Source organism: Ricinus communis, chromosome 10, assembly GCF_019578655.1.
Source record: "Ricinus communis isolate WT05 ecotype wild-type chromosome 10, ASM1957865v1, whole genome shotgun sequence".
NCBI lineage: Eukaryota > Viridiplantae > Streptophyta > Magnoliopsida > Malpighiales > Euphorbiaceae > Ricinus > Ricinus communis.
In genome coordinates, this window is record NC_063265.1 from 4,636,767 (window position 1) to 4,655,601 (window position 18,835).

The 18,835-nt window shown below is 26.5% G+C and overlaps 1 protein-coding gene across 1 annotated transcript; it reads right to left on the minus strand.

Moving 5' to 3' along the window:
* Positions 1-12,229: 12,229 nt before the first annotated feature.
* On the minus strand, positions 12,230-13,042 carry LOC112536875 (transcriptional regulator TAC1). The gene has a single exon (XM_025159771.2). The coding sequence runs from the start codon at positions 12,959-12,961 to the stop codon at positions 12,437-12,439; it is 525 nt and encodes a 174-aa protein (XP_025015539.2). The 5' UTR covers positions 12,962-13,042; the 3' UTR covers positions 12,230-12,436.
* Between the last annotated feature and the right edge of the window lie 5,793 nt (positions 13,043-18,835).

Below are 18,835 nucleotides of genomic sequence, written 5' to 3' on the forward strand. Positions count from 1 at the left end.
TATAGTTAATTTTTTAATTAGATATTCAATTATTTAAATAGTATTAGTAAGTTATTTTTTTATAAATAACCACTCAAATGAATAATTAATGAGATTCAATGGCTAGTTTGGATAAAGTCAAATGATAAAAGTCAATAAATATGTTTTAAAGAAATTAAAATATATTTATATAAATTCTATATATGTGAAATTAAATATGAATACCGTTAAAGTTAATTTTCATTTCAGTTGTTTGGTGAGTAAAAATTTAAAACAATTATTCATATGAGTAACTAATGAGATATTCAATGACTTAGTTTGAATAAAGTCAAATGGTAAAATTCAATAAATAGTTTTTTATTTTTAATACTTGTGATTTTTTTTTTTTGAGATTCAAAATCTCTTGTAAGCAAATTTCAAATTGAAGTAGTGAATTAATTCAATAAATTTAGTAAAACAAGAAAAAAAGAAAATATAACAAAATAGGCAAGATAGTTTACGCTATGTATTTAAGTCTTATTCAAAAGGAGTACATCCAAATATTTGTTCTTTCATTTCAATGCATTATTACTCCTTGAGAGCAGTTTTTTTTAAAGAAGCTCTTCCGAGACAAATACAAATAATATTAATGCAAGTACACGGAGCACGGCAAAGTGGTGGCCCGAATCTAGGATTAGTTATGCAATCTGCATTAGTCTTGTATCAGAAGGAGACTATTGGACTTCTTGCCTCCACCTCTACATGCAATTCTGCAATCATATCCTTTTATCAGCGTAACATTTATACTACTGTCTAGGCCATTCTTATAAATTATTTATTAGTTAGATTTTATTTTTGATATTTGCATGTCTATATTTGAATTAATACATGCAAACCTAAAAATAAAATTATTCATAATACTATAAAAGAAAAGCAAAGATCGATACTTACAAGAGCCGATCAGTAGAAAAGAAATGAGAAAAATAAACTTGAGCGAAGACATCTTAGTTTATAAGTTGGTTATGCTATTCGTTTTTTCTCCTGTATATATGTCTATTGATTTCTATGTTGCTTATGCTACTCACTTTCTCTTGTATTTGTAAATAAAAAATAATTATGTTGATATAATATTATCAAAATTGAAGCAAATATTGTTACTCTAAAATAATTATTATCATTTAGAGATGGACTAAATTGGAATTGGTGGGAGATACAATATTACTAAATAAAAGTATATTTCATTGCCTTGAAATCATTTGAGAATCATGAACTGAATTGCTATATATGATTAAAATAAATAGATTTTCTTTTTAGAGAAATAAAATATATTTTACTTTCTAGAAAAAATAGATAATAGATTTAATTCTTGAAAAAAATAGATAAATTCATTAAGGATTAGAAGACAAAAGACTTTATAAATAAAAATAGGTATTCAATACTAACAATTTTAAAAATTTTAGAAAAGAGTTATTCAAATATAATTTTTATAAAGACTATATAAATAAATAAATTTTCAAAAACTTATTCCTTTAAAAAAATTATTTACTTTTATAGAGATATTTGTGTACTTTAAATGACTTTTTATATAGTAAAATACATACATATTTTTTAAGAGTTTTTCTTCACTTTCTCTCAGTATTTTAAGCAATATTTTTTTCAAATTCTATTTTTCTTCTTCCCAAATTCTATTGCAATACTATTCCATTCATTTTCACTATCTTTTCCGTCTTGAAAAGAAATTGAAAAAACAGGTATAGAAATTCAAATTATTCAGAACCAATATTTTTCTAAACTCATAAAGAAAAAATCGATTAATCAAAATTTTTTTTGAGTTTAATTTTAGGATGAATCTTAATAAAAAACAAATTTCAAAAAAGAGTTTAATTGTGATTTTTAAATTAATTCAATATCTATTTAAGAAATATAAAACAATATTTAATGATGATGGTTATAAGTACTAAATGGTTATTTATAGAGAATCTGTAACTTACCAATACTATTTAAATTATTAAAAAATTAAAAAATTAATTTTACTTAATGAAATATATTTACTTATTTAAATGTGTTTTGTAATTAGTTAACTCACCAAAATCAAAAAAAATCTTAAAATTCATAAAAAAGTGAAAAGAAGATAGAAAAAGCAAATTAGAAACCTTATTTTCATATATATATATATATATATATAACAGATGACCATGACAGCCAATGCTTACAAAACCCAAAGTGGTACCTTTGATAGAGCCATTGCTGAGCTCCTTATAGCTGGATTTTCTGGCTAGCTTAAAGGATGGTGGGATTACCATCTCACACAAGCACAATAGCTCTAAATCCTAGGTGCTATCCAAACTACAATAGAAGGGACCCCCATCTTAGATGAACTAGGAAATCCAATTGAGGATGCTGTGTCATCCCTAATTTTGACGATTTCCTTCCATTTCATAGGAGACCATTCTCTTCTGAAAAATAAGAATGCTGAACTCCTTAGCAATCTAACCTGTAAAAAGCTTAGCAATTTTCAAGCTTACAAAGACACCTTCCTGACCAGAGTCATACTTAGGGAAGATTCAAACCAACTCTTCTGGAAAGAAAAATTCTTAGCTGGTTTACCTAAGATATTAGGTGAAAGAGTTAAGAATACCATAAGAGAAGCCCATAATAGATAGATCCCTTATGATTTCTACACTTATGGTGAATTAGTTAGCCTTACCCAGAAAGAAGGTTTGAAGATTTGCCATGACCTTAAACTTCAAAGACAACTCAAATGAGAAATGAAGAAAACTAGGCAAGAACTAGATAGTTTTTGCAACCAGTTTGAGTATAATCCCATGGAGCCTTCCCCTACCTGCAAAGGAAAATGCAAAGAAGATTTTTTCAAATCTTTTAAAAAATAATTTTTCAAAAATAGAAGAACTTCTTGTATTCTTCAAGTCACACAAAGAGAAATATAGTGAGAAAAGAGAGAGTATAGTGTGAGAGTGATAGTGAAAAACACCTTCCTCTTATATTCAATTCCTCCTCTTGTAAGTTATATTTCTTTTGTCTAAAGCTTTCATTTTAAAGCTTTTATTTCAAAGTTTGTATATTTGTTCAAAGTTTGTATCTATCAATAAAATTTATCTTCTTATCTTCTATTTTGAGATTTAATAAGCGTATGCTCTCTGCTTGCCTCGACTGACGATCCTGCACACCAGAAACTTGTTGATCTATCTTGATATATCTAATCTTATATATATATATATATATATATGATGTATTTGAAATCAATGCTAAGAGCTCATAAAGCAAGATTATGAGCACTTTATTACAAGTTTAACTAACATAATTAAAAGAGGAATACTGAAAATAAATAGCAGTTTATAAAAATGTCTTCAAGATTCAGCTGCGGCAAAATGCGTGCTGCTGGTAGAAATTAAGACCCCAACCGTCTCATTTTCGAACCATAGTTCCAAGTCCAGCGCCTGAATTCGAGTCCATCGAAGAAATAATTATTTAATTAGAAAAATAAGGAAAATTATTATAATCATAAAAAAACATGTTATTTGTTAGGATGAGGATTAATTATACAAAATTAATTCCAGTTATTATGTACAATTTGAGTAGAATATGGCAACAATAAAAATAAATGTCTAGAAATATTTCGGGACTAAGAATAAAAAGAAACGTTATTTTATAGTAACACCAATTTATTAAATTATATATTTAGTAAAATGTTATAAATTAATTTTAAATAAATTTTCTAAATAAAAATAATTTTTTATTATTTAAACATACATTTACAACACATTTCTTTTAGAGTTACATGTAATTGTCTAAAATCAATATTATAAATAATTAACTGATTCCAAAGGAAAAACACACAGGGAAATTACATATAGACATTTTTTTTAAAAACATTATTATATTTGTGCCTCTGCTTTATCAAAATATTTTAGAAAATAGTAATTTAGTTTATGTATTACCTGTCTCTTTATTTTTACTTTTTCACATTAAAGTTTGCATCCACTTCTCTCTCACACACATAAAAAGATAAAAATGATTATCTAAATTTATTTTCTACTATTTTATTATATCCTATTGAGATGAATAATTTATTAATTACGAAAGATATTATACCAATTAAGAGCACCTAATTATTTCATATGAAAAATAGTAAACATATAATATGAGAGTTAAAGAGTGCAATACACATCTTAGTGCATAATTTTCCAAATAGAAAATGTTAAATACGTTACTTAATTATTTGAAATTAATATTGGATATCTAAACAATAGATTTATAAATTTTGTTTGATGTATTATCTTTTACAAAATGTTTAAATTAAATATGTTTTTTGAAAACTTTAATTTATTTATTTTTTAAATAATTTTTATAATTCTAAAAATAATTTTGAGAAACAGATTTTATAAACACAATTTCAGAGAATTTTTCTTTGAATTACAACATTCTCAAATAATGATATCTGATTTTTATATGACATTAATGGAGATGCTTTTAATCATACTATACTGGTAATAATGGTCATTGCATTAATGAATATATTATTTTATGATATACACTTATCTTTTACAAAATAGGTCTATAGTGATATTATTGAGCAATATATATATATATATATATATATATATATATATATATATGTATAATATTCAATAGATAATAATAAATTCTTATTATGTTTTAATTTTATTGATATTTAATTAATATTTAGCTGATTTTAAGATGAGAATAGTTGATGTTTGATTGATTTTCTAATTTATGAAGAATTGTCTTTAATTTTTTTCTTTAAATCGTTTTTTCTTTTGGGTATTAATTTTATTTTTTCTTTCTTTTATTAAGGTATATTTATTATTCTATTACAATTCTTTTATGTCAACTTATATTTTTTATTTTTTAATTGAGTGACTTTATTGATATTTTGTTGATGTCTGATTGATGTATTATTTATTGAATTTATTGATATTTTGTTTATTTTTAGTCACTGTTACATTGATTTTTCAATTTATAAAAGATTTATCTTCAATTTCTTCTTTTGAACTTCTTTTTCTTTAGGTCCTAATTTCTTTTTTTTTTTCTCTTTTTGTAGATGTCTCTCATTTAAGTTCTTTTCTTTATTTGAAAAGAATAAATCACCATTTTAAAATTTTTTAACAATTCATAGAATTTTGCTCTCTAATAAGAAGTTCAAGCTTTCTGTAAAAAGAATCATTTTGGTTCTTTTATATATATATATATATATATATATATATTTATATTTATATTTATATTTTGAAGTCTTCTAGTCTTTGGACTATATTTATAGTTCCATTATGATTTCTGAATAATTTTGTTGATATTTAGTCGATCTTTTTAGAATTATTTTTAATTTATTTTTTTGAACTATTATTTATTTATTAAACGTAATCTAAAAGATTAGAAATTAATTTTTATTATTAAAATATCTTTCAATTCCGTGGACTGTTATTTAGGTATTAAGAAGATCTAAAATATTAGAAACTTGTTTCTTTCGTAAAAAAATTAGTTTTTAGAGTTTAGATTAGCTTGTTTTGTGCTTGATTATAGTTTTATTTTATTTTATTAATGTAGAAAATTAAAGATGAAAAAGAAATATTTGAACTATGTCTACAGTTAAAAAGTGATATGCATAGATTATCATATTATTAGCATAAAAAAGTAAAACAATGACTAGAGATAAATTATAAAATAAAATTATTATTTTTTAATTAATTAAAAGAAAGGTTATAAAAAATAAAAAATATACTGATATATTAATCTAATATTTTTTAATTTAAAGTATTTATTACTTCTACTATATATTATATTATATTTTTAGAAAAGTATGAAAGTCCCATATCAAGTTATGATGAATGTAAATCTTATTTAATTTAAATTATGAAGATAAATGAGTGTAAAATAATTTATTGAATTCACAATGACCCATTTTGGTAGTCCTAATGAGTATGTAGCACCTATTTCTTTATTTTAGTTTTGTGGCTTTTGAATTTCTACTAAATTCTTTTGTTTTAGCCAAATATTTGTTTACATTGCAATTATAATTTTATCTGTATACTTTGTAGGATCATAGTTTTATTGTATTTCTATCTTATAATTAATTTTTTTATAGATATATTATCTGATATTAGTTAATGTTAATTAATTTCTAGTTCCTGAAGAACTTGTATTATAAATTTTAGTTTTTGAAGAACTTGTATTATAAGTTTTAGTTACTGAAGAACTAGTGTTATATATAGTTTTTGAAGAACTTCTATTATAAATTTTAGTTATGAAGAACTTGCATTATAAATTTTAGTTCCTCAAGAGCTTGCATTATAAATTTTAGTTCCTAGAGAAGTATTAATTTTAATTCATAAAGAACTAATTGAATAAATAATTAAGATATAGATTCCTAAAGAATTTTGAACATGAGTTCCTAAAGAACAAAGTATCCTAAACTATAATATCCTAACTTATTAAAGAATTAATATTTTATGTTTCCGAAGAACTAATATTAATTTCTAAAAGAATTATTTGTTATGGATATTAGATATCGAAATTATTGATCTCACACATTTAAATGTATCAGATTTCTTTAAAAATTCTAAAGGAAAATTTGATAATTTGAGCAGCGATGACAATGTAAATGTCTAAGACTTATGTTAATGTAATATATGGTAGTAAAAGAATAATTGAAGGCTCCAGAAGAGCAAATATATTACTACTTGAAGATACATATTTCTTTATTAAAATTAAATTTTTCTCTCCAAGATCTCAAGAAAATTTATTGAGCTTTAAAGATATTCACCGAAATGGATATCATATTAGAATTACAAATATGAAAAATATTGAATATCTCTATATTACAATCCTCACAAATAGAAAAGAAATGTGTATTGTGAAATTATCTACTTTCTCCTCTGGCTTTTATTACACATATATATGTACTATTGAAACAAATGTGGTCGTAAACCAAAAGTTTACTGACTCAAATATTTTATTATTTGGCATGATTGTTAGGCCATCTGTTGAAAGCTCTTATGGCCATCTGTTGAAAAACTAAAAGATTCTTCAATCTAATAAATTCTCATGTTCAGCTTGCTCTCAAGGAAAGCTGATTATTAGGCCTTCACTAAGCAAAATTCAAAATGAATCACCTAGATTTCTAGAAAGTATACAAGGTGATATTTATGGACCAATTCATCCACCATCTGGACCATTTAAATATTTAATAGTGTTAATAGATGCATCAACAAGATGATCATATATATCTTTATTATCAACTCAAAATCTGACATTTTCATATTACTTGCTCAAATAATTTGATTAAGAGTACAATTTTCAGAATATGCTATTAAGACAACTCGTCTTGATAATGCCGGTGAATTTACATCTAAGGCCTTTAATGATTATTGCATGTTAATTGGATTAACTGTTGAACATCCAGTAGCTTATGTTCATACTTAAAATGGTCTAGTAGAATCTTTTATTAAACGTCTCCAATTAATAGCTAGACCACTGCTTATGAAAACAAATCTCCCAATAATTGCTTGGGGATATGTAATTTTACATGCAGCAAATATTATTCGCATCAGGCCAACTAGTTATCATAAATTTTCATCATTACAGTTGATTTCTAGCCAGGAGTCAAATATTTTCCATTTGAGAATTTTTGGATCTTTTGTTTATGTCTCAATTGACCACTATATCGCACAAAAATGAGACCTTATAGGAGATTGAGAATATATATTGGATATGAATCTCCATCTATAATTAAATATCTTGAGCCATTAACGAGGGATGTCTTTACTGTGAGATTTAATAATTGTCATTTTAATGAGTCTTTGTTTCCTAAATTGGGAGGAAAGAACAAACAATTAGAGAAATAAGTTATTTAGAATAAGCCATCATTAAATCATCTTGATCTTTATTCATAACAATGTGAACTAGAAAGGATCATTCATTTGCAAAGTATAGCAAACCAATTGCCAGATGCATTTTGTGATCCAAAAGGAGTTACTAATTCTCATATACCAGTTGAAAATGCTCCAGCTAGAATTGATAACCCAGTAGGACAATATGTTAATATTATAGCAAATGAATCCATGACACACTAGAAGTGTGGTAGGCAATTTGGTTTCAAGGATAAAAATCCAAGAAAGAAAAGGGAACAAATAAACCAAGTGACAGTCCCAAAATTGATGTTCTTGAAGAGTCTATAACAAAAGATATAAAAGAAAAGATAACTCTAGAAGAGGTTCAAGTGCATGAAGATTATGAAAATAATAAGATATCAATCAACTATGTCACTTCAGGTAAGAGACGGAACCAAAGTGAAACTATTGTCAACAATATATTTGCATATGCCGTGGTAATTGATATTGCAAAAGAAAATGAGGACATTGAACTTAAGTCCGTCATTGAATGTCGACAAAGAAACGATTGGCCTAAATGGAAAGGTGCTCCAGACATAATTAAACTCATTAGAAAAACACCAAATCTTTGGGCCATTATTTTAATACTTGAAGATATTAAGCCAGTAGGCTATAAATAGATTTTTGTGCATAAAAGCAATGAGAAAAATGAAATGTGAGATACAAAATACAACTTGTACCATAAGGGGTTCTTGCAAAGATCTAATATTGATTATGAAGAAACTTATTCCTTAATAGTGGATGCAATTACATTTAGATTTTTAATTAGCATGGCAAGTTTAGAACAACTTCATATCCATCTTATGGATGTCGTTACAGCTTATTAAAAATGTGTATAGCTCAAAACCTCAAGAAATGTATTCAATTAAGCTACAAAATCTTTATATGGATTAAAACAATCTGGATGAATGTGATATAACCGTCTAAGTGAATACCTTTTGAAGGAAAGATATACTAACAATTCAATTTGTCCATATGTTTTTATTAAGAAAATAAATTCTGATTTTGTTATAATTGCAGTTTATGTTGATCATTTAAACATTATTGGGACTCCTGAAGAGTTGACAGAAATAATAAATTATTTAAAAAATAAAATTGAAATGAACAAAATTTTATCTTGGCCTACAGATCGAACATTTATTTGGTGGGATTTTTATTCATCAGTCAACTTATATTGAAAAGATATTAAAACGTTTTAATATGGATAAATCTCATCCAATGAGTTTTCCTATGATTGTTAGACACCTGGATGTGAAAAAAGACCATTTTCATCCTTAGAAAGATGGTAAAGAAATACTTAGTCCAGAAGTACCATATCTTAGTACAATTGGAACACTAATGTATCTTGCTAATTGTACAAGACCTAATATAGCATTTTCTATGAATTTGCTAGCAAGATATAGTTCCTCACCAACTCGAAAATATTGGAATGGTATGAAACACGTTTTTCATTATCTACGTAGTACATCAGATATAGAATTATTTTATCCACAAGACTCGAAGTCAGAATTAATTAGATATGCAGATGCTTGATATTTATCTGATCCACATAAAGCTCGATTACAAACGGATTACTTGTTTATATATGGTGGTATTGCTATAGCTTGGCGTTCTACTAAGCAAATTCTAACTACCATATCATCTAATCATGTTGAAATATTGGCAATTGATGAGGCTAGTAGAGAATGCATATGGTCAAGATCTATGATCTAACATATCAAAAAAATATGTGATCTCTTATTTGATAAAGGAAGCCCAACAATGCTATATGAAGATAATGTTGCTCGTATTGCCCAACTCAAAGGATGATATATTAGAACCAAATATATTTCACCAAAGTTCTTTTTTACACATGAGTTTTAAGAAGTAAGGAGTTTTAGATGTTCATCTAATTCGATCTATTGATAATCTGACAGATTTGTTTACAAAAGCATTCCTTATAATAACATTTGAAAAGTTGGTGAACAAAATTAGTATGCGCCGACTAAGTGATCTTTGTTAGAAGTCATATTTTCATGAGCGGAAGATTTTAATGCATTGTACTCTTTTTTTCTTAGCTTAGGTTTTGTCCCATTAGATTTTTCTAGTAAAATTTTTAACGAGGCAGTGTTATAACGCAAGCTTCTACATGAATAATATACTCTTTTTCCTTTACTGAGATTTTTCCCATGAAATTTTTCTTAGTAAGGTTTTAATGAACTATATTCATTGTAATAGACATAAAATGAGGAATGTTATGATAATATTATAATATTTAGGTTATATTGAATGTTTATCATTATGTCTATTGATAAACTTCTTTTTGTAAATAGAACTCTATCTCTGTAAAATTCTTTTTTTTTTATTTGGTAACTTAAATGAATTTTCATATTAATTTTTTATATTATGAGAATTTTAGTTCTTTTAGAATATGAGCATTACATGCGCCACTAATTCTATTAAATTATTAAACTACATTTAAAATATAATTTCTTATTTATTATAAGAAATTTAAGCAATTAAAATCAAAATAATATTTACTATTAATTCTCATAAGCATTATCTTTTATTTCACATGGTAAATTATATAATTTTTAAATATATTTCCTTAATTCTTAATAAATCTATTTATGAGTGTAAGCTTTTTTTTTTTCAAAAATTCTTTATATAATTGTTCTCTCCTATTAAATCTTTACATATTCTATACCACTTGTTTTTATTTTGCCTTGATTTTTTTTTTTTAAGTCATTAGTAAAGAACTATTTAATTTTTCTATAAAAGTAAAGTGTTCGATAACAGTTTAAACAAATTCAATTACTGGTATAATAAGCTTACGTGAAAGTTAGTTAAATGAAATTACTACAATTTTATCCTCAATTGAGATGGTGTGTGCCTTGGCTTATGTGGTATGCAGAGGTAGAATGCTCTCTGCTGAGTTGTCTTAAAAATTAGTTGCATGAATTCAGTAAAAGAAATTAAAACTCAGCGTTTTGAACCTAATCGCCCTGGATACCAATTATAAGAATCAAGATAATAACACTTAACTTCTACACCAGCGCATCTCCAGAACAAAAACCTGTGTTTGAATTGATGCGCGAGTTGAGTAGGCAAACTGGGTATTCTCAGCTGCAGTTGCCTGGTTTCTCAGAATCAGTTTGCACTGTCGCTGATTTTGCCTGGGTAGTGGACATGAAGAAGATTTGCCTTGGATAATTTAAATGAAGCAGGAATGCTAGGTGACAAGCCTCTCAACTTTCATTTTGAGCAACAACATAAAATACCACTTGATAATAGCAAGCTGCTTGATGTCCTGCGCTACTTGACAACTACTAATGCAGCTATATTGTGATAACAAGACTCCTAATGCAAAGCATATAGAAATTGATTGTCATTCGGTTTCCCAAACGAATTCAGTCTAAAGAATTAATTGCTTCTCATGTTTCCTCCAAGTTAAAACTTTCAGATATGACATCAAACGCTCTTGGATGAGATCAATCTCATTTCCTCTTATCCAAGTTTGCTGTGTTAACTTGCATGCTCCAACTTAAGAAAGAGTACTGAAATATTTTCTTATTCATATTCTTCTTGGTTCCTTTTAGGAGTTTGCTAAACTTCTTGTTATTTCTTGTAGAGCTAGAATAGGAGTTCACTCCTATATAGACAACTCCCTGATTTCTTGTAACATCAGTTGTATATATTATCCAGTAATCATATGAATGTTTGTTCTGGCCTCAAATTTCACAGTGGATTCTATTCAGTTATCAAAACAACCAAGAAAAGGTGCGCAAAAATATCCTGACTACCACTAGCTAACGAAAGCACTCGTTTATTTTACTCGATCAAGAAACATTCATAATGGGAGATGCTGCAGTGACATCTAGTAATTCAAGGGCAATTTATCATAAACTACCGATAACAAAAATGAATTTCATGATCTTAACATAACTTCTTCACTTTCTTTTCCTTATCCTTTTCCTTTTTCCAAGAGATTCCAACAAAACTTTCAAAGGCAGTCAGTAGTCTTTGCTCCTAATTGCAATAGTTAAACTGATTCAGATTTTCTTTTTCTTATTATTGAAGTTCAGAATTCTGGTTCATATTCAAAATCACAAAACAAGTTCTTAAACATATGTCTCAACATGGTTTCGTAATTCATGCCGAGATTTGAGCTATGTATTACCTTTTTTCTTTTCTTTTTTCTATATGCAAAAGCTCTGAATACCTACCTTGTGCAAAGCTAACAATAAAGAATTATCCTTGACTGTCTCTCAATTAGGTATAGCAGACTTTTGAAAAGTCGAAAGATATGATATATGAAGGTTTAGTTGAAGTAATCTTCCGCTTACAAAACAAAGAAGTTCGCGATAGAAGATGAAAAACAAAAGCAGTATAAGATCAAGTATATCTACAGAAGTGGGCATGATAAAGTTTCTTAGTGTATGAAAAGAAAGAAAAAGTAGGTATAAAAGAAAATTACAATAATTAAAAAAAAAAAAAAAACCTCTTTTAGCTATGAGCTTAAAGACTCCATCTCAGAAGAATTCTCTGGCATTAGTAGTACTAGTACTCCTCGTTTATGATGAAGAAGATGATGATTCAAGAGGCTCAGGTCCCAACCGAAGCTCAAGGTCCAGTTCTAATCGGGTCGATTCACGAATCAATTGCCGCGGCTTCTTATCCTCTTCTCCATCAACACGATTAATTATCTTTGTCTCCTCTTTGTTAGTATGAGTAGTTCTAGCATCATCCCTTGTAGATAAAGTATATGGTGTCTTAGGGATACAGCTTCCTTCTTCACTATATTCTAATGGAAGATTTTTATATTCAGAAACCTGATGATTATGAGGATCATCAGCTGGATTCATCGAGTTTAAAGAAAGCAAGTTTTCATCATCAAAGGCTTCTCTAAGCTTTGCTCTATCTTTTCTATGGATATTCATATGACCTCCTAATGCTTGTGCGTTTGAGAATCCTTTCTTGCAAAAAGAACAGGTATATGATCTTACAAGGGTAGTAGCAACACTCCATTGTTGATCACCTGATGATCTCCAAATCACCTGTTCATCAGATTTTTCAATGGTAGAATGATTAACCTCCATACTTCCAATTTTTTTTTAAAACAGTTAGGAAGGGGAAAGGGAAAGATTCAAGAAAGAGAGAAGCGAGTAGATGTGGTCAACCTAATAGTCGGTTATGAGAGGCTTTCAAGCCTGCTTTACTAACTTAATACATGCAAGAACTAACATATACAATTTTTTAATTCCTAAGTTCTAACTACATATTTGTTTATTTGATGACCAAAACGCCCTTTCAGGGTTGCTTAGAATTAAGCAATATGACAAAACGTTGAATTAGTTAATAGCTGCATGTTTTAGTTAACAAGAAGAAGATCCATTCTAGTTTACATTTGTTTAACTAAAGTCAGTAATGGCATGCGGCACTGGAAATGGGATAAAAAGGTTAGAAACTAGAATAAGATAACTATAAAAATGACATAGCGGATGATATCAAAATGCAACTCGAGTGCTCCACTATTTGAAGTTTTCATTTGATTATACAGTAAAAGAATTTTTCATTCTTATATATGCTTCTAGAGACTAGAGTTGTACATAATTGTGGTCATGTTCAAAATTTTGAAATATATATATATAAAATAGGGTCACAAATTTATGCACTCACTGTTTTGCCATGCCATAAGTTCTATAGTTACAGTACTTTATGATATATGATAAAAGGTATGATTGTAACTAGTTCAACGGTTTGCTCTTGATTTGGATTTTGCTCGTTTTTTTGTTTAAATTTATTTAAGCTCGTTCAAAACGTATAACGATTCGAATTTGATTTTATTCTTAAACTTGTTAAAAATTTGAGCCAAGTTTGAGAGACAAAACTCAAATCGGTATATTCATAAATTTTTAATGTCGTTATAAATAATATAAATTATCTATAATAATAAAATATGATATATATTTTTAAAGATTAATTCTATTTATATGATAATAAAAATAAAGTTAAATAAATCTCGTATAAATCAAAATAAAAATTTATTATTTTTTGTTGTTTATTCCTTTTAGTTTTATTATTAATAATTTTTATTATTATTCTTATTTATATAATAAAAATAAGTAAAATGTTAAAAGATATTAGTATTATGAACGGTTCAAGTTTGAATCGAGCTGATTTATTTTTTAACTCGTTTGGATTCATTTAAAATATCTTAAATTTGAACCGATATCAATTACTGATATAATTTCATTGAGCAGAGCTTGAACAATGAGCCGTTCAAAAAGACTCAGCTCATTTTTATCCCTAATAAAAAGTATAAAAGTCTAAGTAGCTAGATGGCTAGATGCCATGAAAAGGGCAGCAGCAGCATTTTTGGCTTCATCCTTGTGTTTGGATTCAAGAGATCATTAGTTTCTATTATTCTGCTTACGAAGGACGTAAGTGATTCCAGATGTATATATTTATAGCTTTATAAGTCCTATAAATAATTTTATTAATTTAGAATTTCTTGAATGGCATTCAGTCTTATATTATACTTGTTTTGGCTGCTTGTGTAGACAGCAGTATCTTAATCATTTACAACTGAAGAGTTTAGTCTCTGTCTCTTTGTCCCTCTCTGCTTCTCCAAATGTTCTTAACTAGCTGCTATCGTCAAGAATTCGAGAAGGCTAGGCTTTTGGCTAGTGTTTGGCTGCAACTAGGTCTAACCAGTAATCATTGTCTGACAGTTTGGCTAAAGAAGCGATGAATGGATACTGGAAAAAAGATAAAATGCTCGGACAAGAAACAGTTCCTAATAGACTTCTAAAATGGCTGCACTTTGGGTATAGAAGTGGATGATTGAATTATACTGTACACCAGAATAAGTAGACTATAATAGTATATATATAAAGAATTGAAATTAATAAGTGATATTAAGTTGTTCAACGGAGATGCATGACAGGTGATTTTCTGAAAGTTTTCATTTGCGGATTGTCAAACACTGATTAAGATGACTAGAAAAAGTCATTTGACAAACTCCTGAAACAACCACGTTGATCATTTGACAAGCTTCCAGTACTTTTTTTTTTTTTCTTTAAGTCAAACAGAAAAACTCCACGTTCATGTGTTATATATTTGGAGTATTAGAAGAAAAAGGTTCAGTTTCCAGATATCAATTATAAAAATCGGTTTCTTTTTCCTCAAAGAAAATTGAATTTTGTATATTTCTTAAGTAGCTACCAATAGGAAAGGGGAGAACTGGAATGTGTAGGGCAAACATTCTCTTTTTGGAAGTAATGGGCCATTTAATATGGATGCTAAATTAAATAAAAAGAAAATGAACAAAATTAATACTAAAGACAAAGAATAAAAAAATACAAACATGTATTAGTGGTTGATAAGATATTAAGATATTGTTTGAATTATTAAAATTACGGGATATGACTTAAATTAGTGGTGGAAAAGATATTGTTGAAATTATCAAAAATTTTGGGATAAGAATATTATGAAGTTATCAAAAATTTTGAGGGGCTACTAATGGTAATGCTTTTAAAGAATATCTCAGTTCCTTTATATAAATTTCTGATCTTAAAAAGTTCTGAGGGCCATGGGTCCTCACCCTTCAAACTATTTCCAACCGACTATTCATCATGTTTAATATTCGAATATATTTGAAGAAATAATAAATATTTTCTTATTTTATAAAGCTTATGCGCTCTAATTCAATATAAATGGAACAAAAGGTATGATGGAGTCATTCTAACGTACTAATATGCGATATCATATAAATCTATAAAAATTTAATATATTTTTATAATTTTGGCAAGTTATTAATATAATTAAATATCATATTAGTTAATTATAATATTTATTTTATCAATCAAATATATGATTTTCATATATTAAATTTTTTTATATATTTTTAGATTTAATTAGTGATACTTGATAATTACGAGATTCACCTATATAATTTTGATTTATATACATAATTAAAAATTATTTATGAATTTATTAATGATCTATATTAGTAGAAAGATGTATAAATAAATAAATTATTTAAAATAATATTAATTGATTGTTTATAATTAACAATAGATCTATAATATAGCTGGTAGGTTGTCACAATAGTTTGGTTCCCAATATATAATTTTCTGGAATTGAGCTCAAATTTGATATAGGTTGACTCGTTAACTCGCGAACCTGCTCGTTTACTGGCTCATGAATAGGCTTATGAGCTCGAGCTCGAGCTCAGATCATCTATAAAGTTTATGAACATGCTAGCAATCTAACTCATTTATAAAGTTTGTGAACATACTCACTTCATAATCTCGATAAAGTAGGATCGTGATCAAGCTCGTCTATAAGCTCGAGCTCGACTTCAAATAATAATAATAATGATAATAATAATAAAATAATAAATAATAATAATATTTAAATAAAGCTATTACTATTAGTAAGAACTACAACAAAAATAATAAATAATAAAAAAATATTTTATAATATTTTAATAAAATAAATATTTTCTAAATTAGATAAAATAAAGTTGACCGATTATTACAGTTTGTATTCTACTTATAAATTATTGTATATTATAAAAAATTAAATTAAATTTTTATGATAGTAAAAATATTCTAAATGCATATTTTAATATACTAATTTAATGAAAAAATTATTTATTATTAAAATCTTAATTAGTATATAATAGGTCATGACTAATCAAATACTAGTGTGGAAAGCAAATATTAAATTGTATCTAAATGAATATATATAGTCAATGGTATTGCCATTGAGAAATCTTATATGTTTTAATCTTAACACAAAGTGTTCTTTTTTTGATTTCATACTTCTCAGTTCTTAGATATCTTATATTTGTCCAACCCGAAATATAATAGAGTATCGGTATTGACTACATAGTTTCTTTGAGAAAATCTTAATTTAATTAAAAGTTTAAATTGAATTTACGTTTATGTTTATAAATAACAATTAAATTGAAAACTAGGTTAAAGTTAATTAAAACTGTAATTTATATAAATTAATATATTATTATGAAAAATTTTAGCTTCTTTATTATATCACACTTAGACTATTTGATATTTTAAATTTTGTTTTAAATTTTATAAATATAATTCATTGAAATATAAGTGCCACTAAAAAAGGGGACTGTGATGCTGGTTTATATACTTTTTTTCAAGTTAATATAAACTTCTGATATGTTTAGTATGATCTTTTTGTAATTTTTTATGTATTGTGGATCTTTACTTTCATCATTTATGTTATTTTAATAATTTTTTTTTGCATATATTACAGTGTGTTTAGACGTTGATTTTCTATATTATTTTTATTGTAAATTTAGATTTTTTTATTTTTTTACTATATTTGATACTTTCATCATTCTTGCTATATTTTTAGATGTTGTTGATTAATTTAATTATTAAAAAAATTTTAATAAGCCCAAATCTGAGTTCGAGCTCGAACTGTGCTTAACAAATCCAAATCTGAACTCGAGTTGAAATTGTACTTAATGAGCTTGAGCTCGAGCTTGAACTGTGCTTAACGAGTTTGCTCTCAATATAGACTTAACGAGCTCAAACTCGATATTTTCTTATTATGTAACTACTTAAAAGATCAAGTTCAATCAAGCTTAAGTTATTTACTGAACTGAGCTAGTTGCTAACCGAACTCGAACTATTCACAAGCCTAATTATTTTTAAATAAACCGAGGTCAAGCTCTATTATAAAAACTCAAATTAAACTCGAGCCGAGCTTAATCTTTGTCAAAATGAAATGAATCAAATATGAACTTATTGATATTCAATTCGGTTTAATTTGATTACAGTCCTAATAGTAAGGTGTAACAATAATACTCTAGTAAAACTTGATATTTTCATGATAAAGATTAATAACTTTAATAGTTTCATGGTTGTTACTTTAATTAATGAGGACTATATAATTCGCTTAGGCGAGAGCTTAAAACTCTCTTTTCAAGCTCTGACTGGGTATGAGTATAATATCCAAAGGGCACTTTTTCTCTTCTTATCTCTTTTTCTTTCTTTCTGTCTTTTGAGTAATGAGCTATTAGATATATAATACCAGATGCTCCACGGATCGATAGTTGCTCCAACTCTTCTGGAGACAACATAAGAGAGCCACCAGTGCCCATATATCTGGTCAATGTTTCAAAAGTGTATTTTCAGTTTAAAAATCATTAGAACGCTATTTGAACATTATATATACATATATATATTATTGAAATACAATTTTCCATCCGAAGTTTCATTAAACACAACTTTTTTCTATAATTAATTATTTGCAAAAAGAAATAAAGTTAAGGCCTAAGTATTAATAGATTGGTAGAAAAAGTGGTTTAATACACTGATTTGATCTTCAATATTTGATAACAGAACCTTTGTGTTTATCTTTCCTGTTCCATGCATAGAAAATTAAATATTTTATCAGTTGACTCAAGATATTTTATCAGTTGTGTATTTTCTAAAGTTACAAATACTCAAATTTTATCCTAAGTCTCTGGTCTATCACTTTGTGCATTTACTTTATCAATCCACTAGAAGACTGTATATGCATGTAAATAAAACAATTTTAATCAACTATTCTTTTACACATATTAATAATTATATTTATCAAAAAAAATTATTTCAGTTAAAAGTTTAAATTATAAAATGGAATCTCAAAAACAATCTTATGTCTTTAATATATTTTTACATTTAAATATTCATCGAATATAAAGGTGAAAGATATAAATTTATTTTATTTTTTACTAAAATATTTAGTCAAATTTTAGAATCTCTTATCATGAAAGTTATAACACTATATCAAAGAATAACTCCGCTCAGAATTTTGAATGAAATTTTAATAATAATTTTATATTTATAATGATATTAGATCAACGGATAATTAATGTAGAGCAAAAAGTTTAGAAAATAAAATTAAATATATATAAATTTACTGCTACGGCCAGCAGGCCCCCT

What these genes read in the sequence shown, in the direction of transcription:
- LOC112536875 (XM_025159771.2), bottom strand. Translation starts at nt 12,961, where the DNA reads ATGGAGGTTAATCATTCTACCATTGAAAAATCTGATGAACAGGTGATT.